This window comes from Oncorhynchus masou, chromosome 9, assembly GCF_036934945.1.
Source record: "Oncorhynchus masou masou isolate Uvic2021 chromosome 9, UVic_Omas_1.1, whole genome shotgun sequence".
NCBI lineage: Eukaryota > Metazoa > Chordata > Actinopteri > Salmoniformes > Salmonidae > Oncorhynchus > Oncorhynchus masou.
In genome coordinates this window covers 61,928,393-61,943,072 of record NC_088220.1, presented here as the reverse complement: position 1 = coordinate 61,943,072, position 14,680 = coordinate 61,928,393, and the positions used below count along the sequence as shown (strand labels likewise).

General features: G+C 43.6%; 2 protein-coding genes across 2 annotated transcripts in view; both read right to left on the bottom strand.

Moving 5' to 3' along the window:
- LOC135546401 (max-binding protein MNT-like) overlaps positions 1-3,999 on the bottom strand; it is a 29,486-nt gene extending 25,487 nt beyond the window's left edge. Inside the window, 1 exon segment of the mRNA XM_064974790.1 lies at positions 1,042-3,999. Coding sequence (XP_064830862.1) covers positions 1,042-1,114 — 73 coding nt within the window. The 5' untranslated portion in view covers positions 1,115-3,999.
- A 131-nt stretch (positions 4,000-4,130) lies between these two features.
- The window catches only part of LOC135546402 (RNA N6-adenosine-methyltransferase mettl16-like), a 35,496-nt gene continuing 24,946 nt past the window's right edge, over positions 4,131-14,680 (bottom strand). Inside the window, exons 9-10 of the mRNA XM_064974791.1 lie at positions 10,305-10,481; positions 4,131-5,182 (exon numbers count right to left, since the gene is read on the bottom strand). Coding sequence (XP_064830863.1) covers positions 4,466-5,182; positions 10,305-10,481 — 894 coding nt within the window. The 3' untranslated portion in view covers positions 4,131-4,465. The remainder of the gene's footprint in view (positions 5,183-10,304; positions 10,482-14,680) is intronic.

Genomic DNA, 14,680 nt, shown 5'->3' with positions numbered 1-14,680 from the left:
TGAGTACAGTCGAGCGGGAGAAACACTGCCCTACTTTCTTCCACACTGACCAGCAGCAGCACTAGAGAGAAGAGAACAGGGCGGGAGGGGGCCTCCGAGTGTAGGAGTGCCGAGCATGCACGTGGTGAAACGGCCGGCCCCCGTTGCAGATATGGGGCATCATCAATTTGGACACGTCACCAGCAACACGCAAAAAAATTACGTGTTTAGCGCGTGAGCCGAAGGTTCCTTTAGCCTGAATGCTCTATTTAGTCTACATTTCAGTTTAAAAAGTGCCATGTACGAAATCACAAAATGTAAAGTTGTATTCATACAATCGTTTTAGGAGTTCAAAAGACTGATCGCCACAGAAACCGAGAGGGAAACCTGAAATCTGTCATATGATCCCCTGCTATGTCAGGTCAAATTATGCAAAACGGATTTAGCGCGCCTGTTGCCACCGCCCTTTCCTGCGAGTTGTTTTCTCGAATGTAAAATAATGAATGAAGGTTACTATTCAACTTTAAAAGAGGTCGCCAAATGTTAAGGTTACAGGGGTTTGCCGAGATATCATAGTTGGAAACAGTGTTGCAAATAAACAAGATCGTTTCAATACTTGATAGGAGGCGTTTCGATCATCGTACGTCTGTAATGCAGTAAAATTAACATGGCTACATTGTCTCCTGTCACACATCCAAATTATATATTTGTAATCAACTTCTTAGAACAAGGAGCCACTGAAATAGGCTACCATTTCAAATCACACCTCAAATTGCTCAAGACATTAACTCATTAGAGCCAACTATATAGTCGAGACAAGGAAGTCTAATCACAACCCAAACAAAGGCAATTACAATCAACTGTGCACGTAATTTTAAATTCAAACCAAAATAATGTATTACGGTAAAAGTCCATTTACATCGAGAGAGGTAAAATGCATGCAGATTCTTCTCACAGTAGAAATAACTTAGAAATGTAACACATCTAAATAACGAATTCGTTTGATCCTTTAAACTTTGAAAGCCTCCAGAAAACCTATAATTGATTGCAACCTTTACATACCACGTGCTTTCTGTTGTTGCTGGGCTTGCAATTCCAAAAACTTTGCTGCTTCTAAAAGCGTTTCGATGCTCATTTCTTCTCCGTGTATTGGAAACAAAACGTTACAAGTAAAAATGTTGAGCAAATGTTACAGGGTATGCACTTTATTTTTCAGTGTAATGATCCAGTCTTTCAATCAGCAAAACTGAAGAAAAGGGAAATCGGAGACCCCTCGTAGAAACTCTTCCACATACATACGTAGAAGAGTTGCAACAAGATGGCGCTGAGAGTAGTAGGTAACAAATCAGGGCCAAAAGCATACCATTTATGACCGCCCACACATGTTATTCCCTCCCATACACTGCAATGACAAAGAAAACAAGAAATGGAGTCTTGGAATGGACTGACCTGCTATTTCTTAGAATGAAAGAAACGAAGCTTGAAAATTAAACAAATTGTGAAAGTCGTTCCTCAGTTGAATTTAAACAACTCAGCATGTTGATTCCAAAAGTTGTTTCAACATTGAATTTCATAGTGTTATGATTAACACAAACTACATGTTCTATCATTGATTCCTAATCCACGATTTATCTGTATCCGTTCACGGCAAGACGTATCATTTCCCCAATAGCCAATCACCAGGGAGAACAACAAGGTATGGCGCTTGAACACATGGACAAAGTGCTGTAGCCATCATTCGAATATTATGATTCGGTCTCCAGGTCTGTGGCCTCAGAAACCAATTTCCGCCATACATTTATTAGTCATCACAGTTGTCTGTTTAAAGTAATCTTAAAGGAAACATGTAATTTATTTCTTGTGTTGCAACCATTTGCGTGTCAACCGTCATAAATGTACCATTAGTCATACAAAGGGCGTGGTGGAATAGTCTATTCACAAACAACGTGGTACAGGGCGGGGCGGCTTTAAACGAGAGCAATTCGAACGTTTGTTATATAAAGAGACAGTAGTACGCCTTTCTCTCCACATGACCGAGCGTCGACGACCTTGGGCTGACTGTCTGGACGTTCGGGGAGTAGTCCATTTTCTCAGTTTAACTATGGGCAGTAATGTTATTTTGCTTTGTCAGCATACCCCTTTAATTTAGATAATTAACAAGTATTATGCTTGCTTGTTTTTTTACTGGCGTGATAGCTATAAGACCAAAGTTATCATAAATTCAACCAAAAATTGACACCACCTCAAGCAACCACTGTGTGTCTGTTCTATTTATCACACTGACACAGCGATACGAGCAGGAAGTCAATATTGCGGCTTTAAGAAAAGGCCACTGGTGATAGTGACACAGTTGCACTCTAACAGAGCTGTGAACTCACCTTTGCCTGGTACATATATCGCAGTGCCTGGTACAGCAACTGCACCGCTCACAACCGCAGGGCTCTCAAAAGGGTGTCGCGGATTGCACAACGCATCACCAGGTTAAACTACCTGCCCTCCAAGATGCCTACAGCACCCGATGTCACAGGAAGGCCAAAAAGCTAATCAATGACCACCGAGCCATTGCCTGTTCACCCCGCTATCATCCAGAAGGTGAGGTCAGTACAGGTGCATCAAAGCTGGGACAGAGAGAAGCTGTTTTTCAATCTCAAGGCCATCAGACAGTTAAATAGCCATCACTAGCATGGAGGCTGCTACCTATATACAGACTTGAAATCATTGGCCACTTTAATAAATGGAACACTAGTCACTTTAATGTTTATATATCTTGTGTTACTCATCTCATATGTATATACTGTATTCTATACAGAAATTGCTCATCCATATATATTCTTATAAACTGGTGGTTCGAGCCCTGAATGCTGATTGGCTGACAGCCATGGTAAATCAGACCATTTACCACGGGTTTGACAATTTATTTTTTACTGCTCTAATTAAGTTGGTAACTAGTTTATAATAGCAATAAGGCACCTCAGGGGTTTGTGATAAAAAGCCAATATACCACGGCAAAGGCATGTGTCCAGGCAGTACGCGTTGCGCCTAAGAACAGTCCTTTGCTGTCGTATATTGGCCATATACCACACCTCGGGCTTTATTATTCCTTTACTTGGATTTGTGTGTATTAGGTATTTGTTTTGAAATGGTTAGATATTGTTGCACTGTCGGAACTAGAAACAAGTATTTCTCTACACTCGCAATAACAGCTGCTAAACATGTATGTGACCAATAAAATGTGATATTGTTTATACACTCACACTGTCTTTACAGCTGTACCATTGAGCGCATCCTGACTGGTTGTATCCCTCTGGTATGGCAACTGCACCGGAAGTCCCTACAAAGGGTGGTGTGGACAGCCCAGCGCATCACTGGGGGTAAGCACCCAGCCATCCAGGACATGCATGCCAGGTGATGCCAGAGAAAGGCCAGAAAAATGGCCAAAGACCCCAGCCACCCGAGATATGGACTGTTCTCCATGCTCACGTCCGACAGGCGGTAACGGTGCTTCAAGGCTCAGACTCCTCTACCCTGGCCATAAGACAACTTGCTAACTACTGCTCTCCCTCAGGCTATCCACAAGTCTCTACTCATTGACACCGTACACTTACAGCCACATTCACACACCACCTCTGCATCTATAATGATTAGATTTATTACCATAACACTGCTGTTCATTGATTATATATTTGATTATATATTATTACCAGCACTGCATTGTTGGGAAAGAGCTCCCAAGGTAAGAATTTCACAGTACTGTTTTACACCAGTTGTATCCTGTGCACGTGACAAATACACTTTGGGTCCACTGCTGGGCCACGTTTTCTGGTATTCACATCTAAATCTCTGCTCAGGAAGTGCGTCTGTTCATGTGATAATTGTCTACGGACAATTCCAATGTACATGCACTCTAGGCACAGGAAAGACTGAGGAAAGATTGGACATCCTGCGTTACTATGAGGTATTGTTTTAGACAGTGTGTGTGTACAAAGACCATTCATTACTAGCTGAACAACTCAATAGCCATCTAATTTGGCTGGCATCACTTCCTAATTGTGATACAACGACAGGCCACTTATAAAAAGGTGAAGCAAGTGTCTCCCCAGAATGTGTTAAAAAGCTGTATTTCATCAACAGGAGGAAACAAGTGGATTAGCTGTAGTTTATGGAAACGGCTTCCTCAAATTTAATGTCTCTGGAAATAAACCAGCTGTTTGTAAAACACTAACTGAACATGGAAATAGACATTACATGTTACTAAAAAACATTTCTAAATGTAATTTATCAAACTTGAATTAACTAAAATAGTCACTGCTCATTATAACCTTGACAAGGAGACTAAGGTGAAACTAATGAACCAGCAAAGTACATTTTACACTACCTGCTACAAACGGGTCACAAATAGAATATAGGACAACTGGTAAGTTAAGTTCCCGTCTACCATTTTCTGCTTAATGAACATGACCCAGTACTACAGGTTAACTATGTTCCATTATGTCCCCAGTGGCTTGGCCACCACTCTAAACAGAGTGTTCTTCAGGTAGGTACACAGTTGGTTCATCAGGTCCTTGTTTTGGCCTTCCACCCAGTGGATCTCCACAGCAACATCCTGCTCCTCAGCCTTCACGTTCACCAAGCACTTAAACAGGAAGTGTTGGACAGCGCCAGGGCTCTGTGGCTGCATCATTTCCTGTCCAGTGGCATCGACTTCCTGTTCCTGTATTTCGGTAGGTACTTCCTCTGTGATTATGGCTTCCTGTTTCTGTGTTGTGGTGGGTAGTGCTGTCTGTGCCAGTATGGTATTGGGTGTTATAGAGGGAGAAGACTCCATGATGACATTCTCCTCTGTCCCACTGTTCTTGACTGGGACACAGCTGGTTTCCTCCTCCTGGCTTTGGACTTCCTGTCCGCTGGCCCGTTGAGATTTGGCCCGGTTGGTCCCTGACTGTGGAACACTGCTTGGCCCTTGTGCTGCCGTGGGAGTGTGTGACTCTGAGTGTGAGCTATCCGGAATGTGTGTAGAGGAGTGGTGCTGGGCTGTGACTGAGGAAGGGGTGGTGGAAATACCACTGGGGGGCGCTCTGGGTAGCTCTCTGAGGTGTCGGCCCTGGTCTCTGCGTCTCTGTCTCCCGTGGATCCAGGTGTTCTCCACAACAGTCAGGAACAGACTCTGCTCTTTCCTCCCACACGGGACACGCTTGTACAGCACCTGTAGAACATAGATGACAGTTGCTGTGTATTTTGTCTAGGATCTCAGATTTGTAATCCCCTGTTGGAAAAACTGGGTTAGGGTGTATGTTTGCAGTAAGGTATGTCAATGAATGAGGTGTGTACATGTAAATGCTTAAGGAGTTGTGTGTGTGGTGCGGTATGAGTTCCTTACAGTAAGAGTGTGTGTGTGTTGCGGAGTGTTCTTGTGATTGCTGTATGTGTTTTTTTCATAGAAAAGTATTGGGCGTATTATATGTGCATTCAGACCGACTTTTCCCACTTTGTTACATAAGCCTTATTCTAAAATGGATTATTAAAAAAATTCGCAATACCCCATAATGACACAGCAAGAACAGGCTAAGAATTTTCTGCAAATGTTATTAAAAATAAACTGAAATCACATTTACATAAGTATTCAGACGCTTTACTCAGTGCTTTGTTGAAGCACCTTAGGCAACGATTACAGCCTCGAGTCTTCTTGGGTATGACGCTACAAGCTTGGCACACCTGTATTTGGGGAGTTTCTCCCATTCTTCTCTGCAGATCCTCTTAAGCTCTGTCAGGTTCAATGGGGAGCGTCGCTGCACAGCTATTTTCAGGTCTCTCCAGAGATGTTCGATCAGTTTCAGTCCGGACTCTGGCTGGGCCACTCAAGGACATTCAGAGACTTGTCCTGAAGCCACTCCTGTATTGTCTTGGCAGTGTGCTTAAGGTCGTTGTCCTGTTGGAAGGTGAACCTTCACCCCAGTCTGCGGTCCTGAGTACTCTGGAGCAGGTTTTCAGCAAGGATCTCTACTTTGCTCCATTCATCTTTACCTGGATCCTGACGAGTCGCCCAGTCCCTGCCGCTGAAAAAAACTGTCAAAGTGACCATCGGGTTCTTGGTCACCTCCCTGACCAAGGCCCCTTCACCCCCGAATGTTCAGTTTGGCCGGGCGGCCAGCTCAAGGAAGTCTCGGTTCCAAACTTTATCCATTTAAGAATGATGACCTTCAGTGCTGCAGACATTTTTTGGTACCCTTCCCCGGATCTTTGCCTCGATACAATCCTGTCTCAAGACCTACGGACAATTCCTTCAACCTCGGGGTTTTCTCTGATATTCACTGTCAACTGTGAGCCCTTCATTTAGACAGGTGTGCCTTTCCAAATCATGTCCAATCAATTGTATTTATCACAGGTGGACTCCAATCAAGTTGTAGAAACATCAAGGATTATCAATGGAAACAGGATGTACCAGAGCTCAATTTAAAGTCTCATAGAAAACTTATGTAAATAAGTACAAGTTACTTTTTATACATTTTTAAACATTTCAGAACCTGTTATTGCTTTGTCATTGAGTGTTGCGTGTAGATTGAGGAAAACATTTAATCCATTTTAGAATAAGGCTGTTAAAGTAACAAAATGTGGAAAAAGTCAAGGGGTCTGAATACTTTCCGGTGTGTAGATTTATTTTGTAATGGAAAATTGTTTAAATATATAAACACCTGAAACATTGAAAGTATGTAGAAAAGATAATGGACCTATATTTTTTGTATAATATCAACATTGTTAGTTTTCAATCACCAAAAGAGGTAGTAGACTGTCTGGGAGGATCTATAATTCAAATAATGATGCATTCAGGAGTATTTTGGGCTCACATTTATTTCCTTATGTTAGAGCATAACAACTAGTGCTCAATTTCATACATTTGGTTTTTAAAACAACAAATTGACCAATGTCTGTTCAATTATTTGAATCCCGTTTTTTCCCGAGAGCTCAATGAGCACACTTTCCCCTGAGATAAAATCAGATCCAGGCCGAACTGTGCGATTGTAGGGAGCTGTAGTTTCCAGCAGGCCAATATTCTATATAGTTTAGCGCAGAAAACATAACTACAATGACCATAATCCTTTGCATGTCTACTTGTGCGGTCTGTGTTTCTTTTACAGCTGCTCCATTAGGTTAGTGGGGGGCACAGCGAGAGAACGCCGATCATGAGGAGTAGAGAGGAGTTGCTTCACAAGGTATCTCTACCGGAAAATAGATCTAAGTGACTGGTTGGTGTTCAGGGGTCATAAAAGTATGCCTGATTTACGTTTGAAGTACTACTAAAATAGTAATTTTGAAATATTGAATAAAGTAATCAAATAAAACAAGCTCTACTCCAACTAACCAAATGTGAACATTTTTTAAAGTTAGATTTAATAGCAATTTGTATTATATTGTGTGTAGATCAAAGTGGGAAAAAAAGTTGTTGCATAAGTATTCACCCCCTTTGTTTAGGCAAGCCTAAATTAGGTCAGAAGTAAAACTTTGGCTTAACAAATAAGTTATGGACTCGCACTCTGAAATAATAGTTCACTGTTTTTAATGACTACCCCTTCCTGTCCCCCATACAAACAGTGGGGAGAACAAGTATTTGATACACTGCCGATTTTGCAGGTTTTCCTACTTAAAGTATGTAGAGGTCTGTAATTTTTATCATAGGTACACTTCAACTGTGAGAGATGGAATCTAAAACAAAAATCCAGAAATCACATTGTATGATTTAAGTAATTTGTTTGCATTTTATTGCATGACATAAGTATTTGATACATCAGAAAAGCAGAACTTAATATTTGGTAAGGAAACCTTTGTTTGCAATTAGAGATCATACGTTTCCTGTAGTTCTTGACCAGGTTTGCACACACTGCAGCAGGGATTTTGGCCCACTCCTCCATACAGACCTTCTCCAGATCCTTCAGGTTTCGGGGCTGTCGCTGGGCAATACAGACTTTCAGCTCCCTCCAAAGATTTTCTATTGGGTTCAGGTCTGAAGACTGGCTAGGCCACTCCAGGACCTTGAGATGCTTCTTACGGAGCCACTCCTTAGTTGCCCTGGCTGTGTGTTTTGGGTCGTTGTCATGCTGGAAGACCACGACCCATCTTCAATGCTCTTACTGGGAAGGAGGTTGTTGGCCAAGATCTCGCGATACATGGCCCCATCCATCCTCCCTCCCCTCAATACGGTGCAGTCGTCCTGTCCCCTTTGCAGAAAAGCCTCCCAAAAGAATGCTGTTTCCACCTCCATGCTTCACGGTTGAGATGGTGTTCTTGGGGTTGTACTTATCCTTCTTCTTCCCCCAAACACGGTGAGTGGAGTTTAGACCAAAAAGCTGTATTTTTGTCTCATCAGACCACATGACCTTCTCCCATTCCCGCCTGGGTCATCGGCAAACTTCAGACGGGCCTGGACATGCGCTGGCTTGAGCAGGGGGACCTTGCGTCCGCTGCAGGATTTTAATCCATGATGGCGTAGGGTGTTACTACTGGTTTTCTTTGAGACTGTGGTCCCAGCTCTCTTCAGGTCATTGACCAGGTCCTGCCGTGTAGTTCTGGGCTGATCCCTCACCTTCCTCATGATCATTGATGCCCCACGAGGTGAGATCTTGCATGGAGCCCCAGACCGAGGGTGATTGACTGTCATTTTGAACTTCTTCCATTTTTTTAACCCCCTTTTCTCCCCAATTTTGTGGTATCCAATTGTAGTAGCTACTATCTTGTCTCATCTCTACAACTCCCGTACGGGCTCGGGAGAGACGAAGGTTGAAAGTCATGCGTCCTCCGATACACAACCCAACCAAGCCGCACTGCTTCTTAACACAGCGCGCATCCAACCCGGAAGCCAGCCGCACCAATGTGTCGGAGGAAACACAGTGCACCTGGCAACCTTGGTTAGTGCGCATTGCGCCCAGCCCGCCACAGGGGTCACGATGAGACAAGGACATCCCTACCGACCAAGCCCTCCCGAACCCGGACGACGCAAGGCCAATTGTGCATCGCCCCACGGACCTCCCGGTCGCGGCCGGTTACGACAGAGCCTGGGCGCAAACCCAACAGTTGTCTTCTCACCAAGCTGCTTGCCTATTGTCCTGTAGCCCATCCCAGCCTTGTGCAGGTCTACCATTTTATCCCTGATGTCCTAACAAAACTTTCTGGTCTTGGCCATTGTGGAGAGGTTGGAATCTGTTTGATTGAGTGTGTGGACAGTCTTTTATACAGGTAACGAGTTCAAACAGGTGCAGTTAACAGGTAATGAGTGGAGAACAGGAGGGATTCTTAAAGAAAAACTAACTGGTATGTGAGAGCTGGAATTCTTACTGGTTGGTAGGTGATCAAATACTTATGTCATTCAATAAAATGCAAATTAATTACTTAAAAATCATACGTGATTTTCTGGATTTTTGTTTTAGATTCCGTCTCTCACAGTTGAAGTGTACCTATGATCAAATTTACAGACCTCTACATGCTTTGTAAGTAGGAAAACCTGCAAAATCATCAGTGTATCAAATACTTGTTCTCCCCACTGTACATCTGTAAGGTCTCTGTCAAGTACTGAATTTCAAGCACCGACTAAACTACAAAGACCAGGGAGCTTTTCGAAAGCCTCATAGGCCAGTGATTGAATATCACTTTAAGCATGGTCATGTTAATAATTAGGCTGTGGATGATGTATTAAACCACCCATACACAAAGATAGTTGTCCTTCTGAACTGAGCTGCAGGACAGGAATGAAACTGCTTAGGGATGTCACCAGGAGCCCATTTGTAATTTTAAAACGGCTACAGAGTTCAATGGCTGTGATGGGAGAAAACGGAGGATGGATCAACATTGTAGTGACTCCACAATAATGAGCTAAATGACAGCGTGAACAAAAGACAAAAGTAATACTGCAAAAAAAACACAGCAAAGCAATACACTTTTAGGCCTAAGTTCAACAACATCAAAGAGTATAATCGGACGGAAACCGTACGCACCTCAAAAAGCCCGAATCGCTCAGCACTAAACTCAGCATAAGCCATGGCAAAATGCGTAGAATTACAGGAAATTAGTTTTAAAACCAAAAAATTCTCTCAGCCCCATGGCAGTGTGTGTAGAATTGCAGGACATTCGTTTTAAAACTGCAAAATGTTCTCTCAGCTCCATGGAAAAGTGTAGATTTGAGGAAATTAGCTTTAAAAACAGCAAACTTTGCTCTCCCCTGCCAAGGTGTGTGCCTTTCAAATGTTCTTGCCTGCAACAAATTCAGCTGCGCCGAAAGGCCGGCCACACCCATCACCTAAGCCCCCTTTTGATACAGAAAAAACCCTGTATGTGTTTACCTTCAGGTCACTGAGTGTCTTCTCCAGCCAGGCAGTGATGGTCTCTACAGGCCTGGGGTTGGAGGGACAGCCTATAGAGGAGGCCTGGGACTGCAGCTCCTTCACTGTGGGCTGAAGCAGCATGAAGGTCAGTGGCTTACGAGACTTCTCCAGCTTCCTCTTCTTACTGGGTGGAGACTGAGGAGAGAGAAATAACATATACATTTACAGATTGTAGGGTTTACAGAAAGAAGTAATTAAAAACTTCTGGTGAAGATGTAGTCATACTTCAATATGGGTGATAGTGAATCCATCTTAAACCTGGCCAGATAAAAATGGTGATTCATGACAGTGTGGAAGACTGCTGGTAAATGCACAATATACAGTGCATTCGGGAAGTAGTCAAACCCATTGACTTTTTCTATATTTTGTTACCTTATTCTAAAATGGATATATAATATAACAATTTCCTCAGCAATCTACACACAATACCCCATAATGACAAAGCGAAAACAGGTTTGTGGACACTTTTGCATATTTATTTAAAACAAAAAACATATACCTTATTTACAGAGTATTGAAGGTCCCCAAGAACACAGTGGCCTCCATCATTCTTAAATGGAAGAGATTTGGAACCTCCAGGACTCTTCCTCGAGCTGGTCATCCGCCAAACTGAGCAATCAGGGGAGAAGGGCCTTGGTCAGGGAGGTGACCAAGAACCCAATGGTCACGCTGACAGAGCTCCTCTGTGGAGATGGGAGAACCTTCAAGAACAACAACCATCTCTGCAGCACTCCACCAACCAAGCCTTTATGGTAGAGTGGCCAGACAGAAGCCACTCCTCAGTAAATGGCACGACAGCCGGCTTGGAGTTTGCCAAAAGGGACTTAAAGGACTCTCAGACCATGAAAAACAAGACTCTCTGGCCTGAGGAAACCAAGATTGAACTCCTTGGCTGAATGCCAAGTGTCACATCTGGAGGAAACCTGGCACCATCCCTACGGTGAAGCATGGTGCTGGCAACAACATGCTGTGTGGATGTTTTTCAGTGGCAGGGACTGGGTGGCTAGTCAGGATCAAGGGAAAGATGGATCTCTGTATTTTGATCTGTTCTTGATAAAAACCTGCTCCAGAGTACTCAGGACCGCAGACTGGGGCGAAGGTTCACCTTCCAACAGGACAACGACCCGAAACACACAGCCAAGACAAAGCAGGAGTGGCTTCGGGACAAGTCTCTGAATGTCCTTGAGTGGCCCAACCAGAGCCCAGACTTGAACCCGATCGAACATCTCTGGAGAGACCTGAAATTAGCTGTGCAGCAACGCTCCCCCTCCAACCTGACAGAGCTTGAGAGGATCTGCAGAGAAGAGCGAGAGAAACTCCCCAAACACAAGCGTGTAGCGTCACACCCAACACTTGAGGCTGTAATTGCTGCCAAAGATGCTTCAACAAAGTACTGAGTAAAGGGTCTGAATACTCGTAAATGTGATTTCAGTTTCAATTTGATATTTCCCAAAACTCAGAAAAGTTTTTTGCTTTGTCATTATGGGGTATTGTATGGAGATTGATGGGGGAAAATATTTAATCAATTTTAAAATAAGGCTGTAATGTAACAAAATGTGGAAAAAGTACTTCCCGAATGCACTGTAAATACTTACTCCCCAACCCTGCCTGTGTATGTGTAACGGACTTTTAACAACGGTAACTGTCCTCCGTTATCAGCAAACATATTGTAATAAGATTAGATCCTTTTGAAAAACTAGATGATTACTTAAAAATGATTAAGCTTTAATTGTGTCCGTTTCTGAGGGTGTGTAGTGTACTACTACTGAAAAAAATATATACATTTTTTTTATCCATGGAAATCCCTCTGGGCGGCTGGGGAATGATGGATGAAGATGGATGAATGGATGAAGATGTAGTGAGGAGCAGAAACAGATGAGGGAAGAAAGGGAGGAGGAGAGGAGATTTTGTTTTGTTTCCTCTTCTCCGTTGCTCACTCATTCCGTGTGACAATGAAAAAATATCAGTGAGTGAGTGAAAGAGGGATTGATGGAGAGTGAGTCTTGGACTCCTGTAGATTTAGGCCAGGGATGAGTCATGACCTCCATAACCTGCATAAACATTGACGACGTTGAGTGAACAATTTCTAAAGTGAAGTCTCACTTCAAATGGTATTAGTCACATGCACCAAATACAACAGGTGTAGATAGACCTTACAGTGAAATGCTTCCTTACACGCCCTTAACCAACAATGCAGTTAAGAAAATACCCCCAAAATAATTAAAGAGCTGCAGTAAATAACAACAGCGGGGCTATAAACAGGGGGTACTGGTGTCGAGGTACGTACATGTATGTAGCGTTATTAAAGTGACTATGCATAGATAACAGTAGCAGCGGCGTAAAATGGGGGGGGGGGGGGGGGCAGCAATGCAAATAGTCTGGGTAGCCATTTGATTAGATGGTCAGGAGTCTTATGGCTTGGGGGTAGAAGCTGTTTAGAAGCCTCTTGCACCCAGACATGACGCTCTGGTACCGCTTGCCGTGCAGTAGCAGAGTGAACAGTCTATGACTAGGGTGGCTGGAGTCTGACAATTTTTGGGCCTTCCTCTGACACAGCCTGGTATAGAGGTATTGAATGGCAGGAAGCTTGGCCCTGGTGATGTACTGGGCCATACGCACTCCCCTCTGTAGTGCCTTGCAGTCGGAGGCCGAGCAGTTGCCATACCAGGCAGTGATGCAACCCGTCAGGATGCTCTCGAAGGTGCAGCTGTAGAACCTTTTGAGGATCTGAGGACCCATGCCAAATCTTTTCAGTCTCCTGAGGGGAATAGCTTTTGCCGTGCCCTCTTCACAGCTGTCATGGTGTGCTTGGACCATGTTAGTTTGCTGGTGATGTGGTCGCCAAGGAAATTGAAGCTCTCAACTTGCTCCACTACTTTCCTAGTATCCATGGAAATCCCTCTGGGCGGCTGGGGAATGATGGATGAAGATGTAGTGAGGAGCAGAAACAGATGAGGGAAGAAAGGGAGGAGGAGAAGAGGAAACAAAATAATTTTGCTCACTCATTCCGTGTGACAATGAAAGAATGTCAGTGAGTGAGTGAAAGAGGGATTGATGGAGAGTGAGTCTTGGACTCCTGTAGATTTAGGCCAGGGATGAGTCATGACCTGCATAACCGTCTCTCCCTTCCTGTGACTGCTATTCTTTACCTTCCACATTCCTCCTTCGCTCATCTTTGTGTCAACACATTAAATTGTGAAGGCAAAGAACCATACCATTAATAAAATTGAGTTGGTAATATCAAAACACCACAAGGGGGCGCCCCTTCCATGTCCTACACCTCAGCAATGACATTGGCCCTGCTGTGCCTTGCCTCAGAGCTGCCACGCTGCTATCGTGGAGGCATTCCTTCCCTAAGCAAGTCCCCACATAATAATACCACAGGGCTCTCTACCTTAAACTGTGCTATAGGTTAACATTTATTCATTGGACCATAAAAACCTATTTAAATTCACCAGATTGCCAGATCGGGTCTGCAGTGAAACAATGCAATAATGACATTGCAGTCAGTCAGTCACTCAGACAATATGGCCAACTGACCTAGTAAGCACAGAATGGAGGACTGGACCACGACCTTCAAACTGGTCTTAGATCAGTTATCTGTGAGATGTTTAATTAATGTATTATCCTTCCATAGAAAAAAGGTGTTATCAGACTAGTCAATAGGAGAAAGAATTGGCAGTGTCTAGTCTGGACTCATACCTGGACTCAAATACTATTTTTATAATTTGGCTGGGCTAGATTAAGATTGTTCTATTGGTTATTTTGTGCCAGGCAATCACAAAACTACTAGCCCTGCCCATCTGGCACTCTAGGAAAACTAAAGCAAATGAAAGATTGCAAATAGTTTTTGAACCCAGGTCTGTCTTGGGAGTCTATACCAGCCAGGCCTGGTTATAGCTGCTTCATGTGTTTCTGTAGCCTGTCAATACAGCATATCCTTGACACAACACACAGTAACGCAGTACACACACTCATATGCATGTACACACACAGATTCACACAAACAAAAGCATACACTGAAAAACACTTACAAGCACATACCAAAAACCACTGACAGGAAAGAACACCGCTCCTCATCTTGCGGACGACACAACAGTGGTAGGCTTGATTACCAACAACGACGAGACGGCCTACAGGGAGGAGGTGAGGGCCCTCGGAGTGTGGTGTCAGGAAAATAACCTCACACTCAACGTCAACAAAACTAAGGAGATGATTGTGGACTTCAGGAAACAGCAGAGTGAACACCCCCCTATCCACGTCGATGGAACAGTAGTGGAGAGGGTAGTAAGTTTTAAGTTCCTCGGCGTACACATCACAGACAAACTGAATTG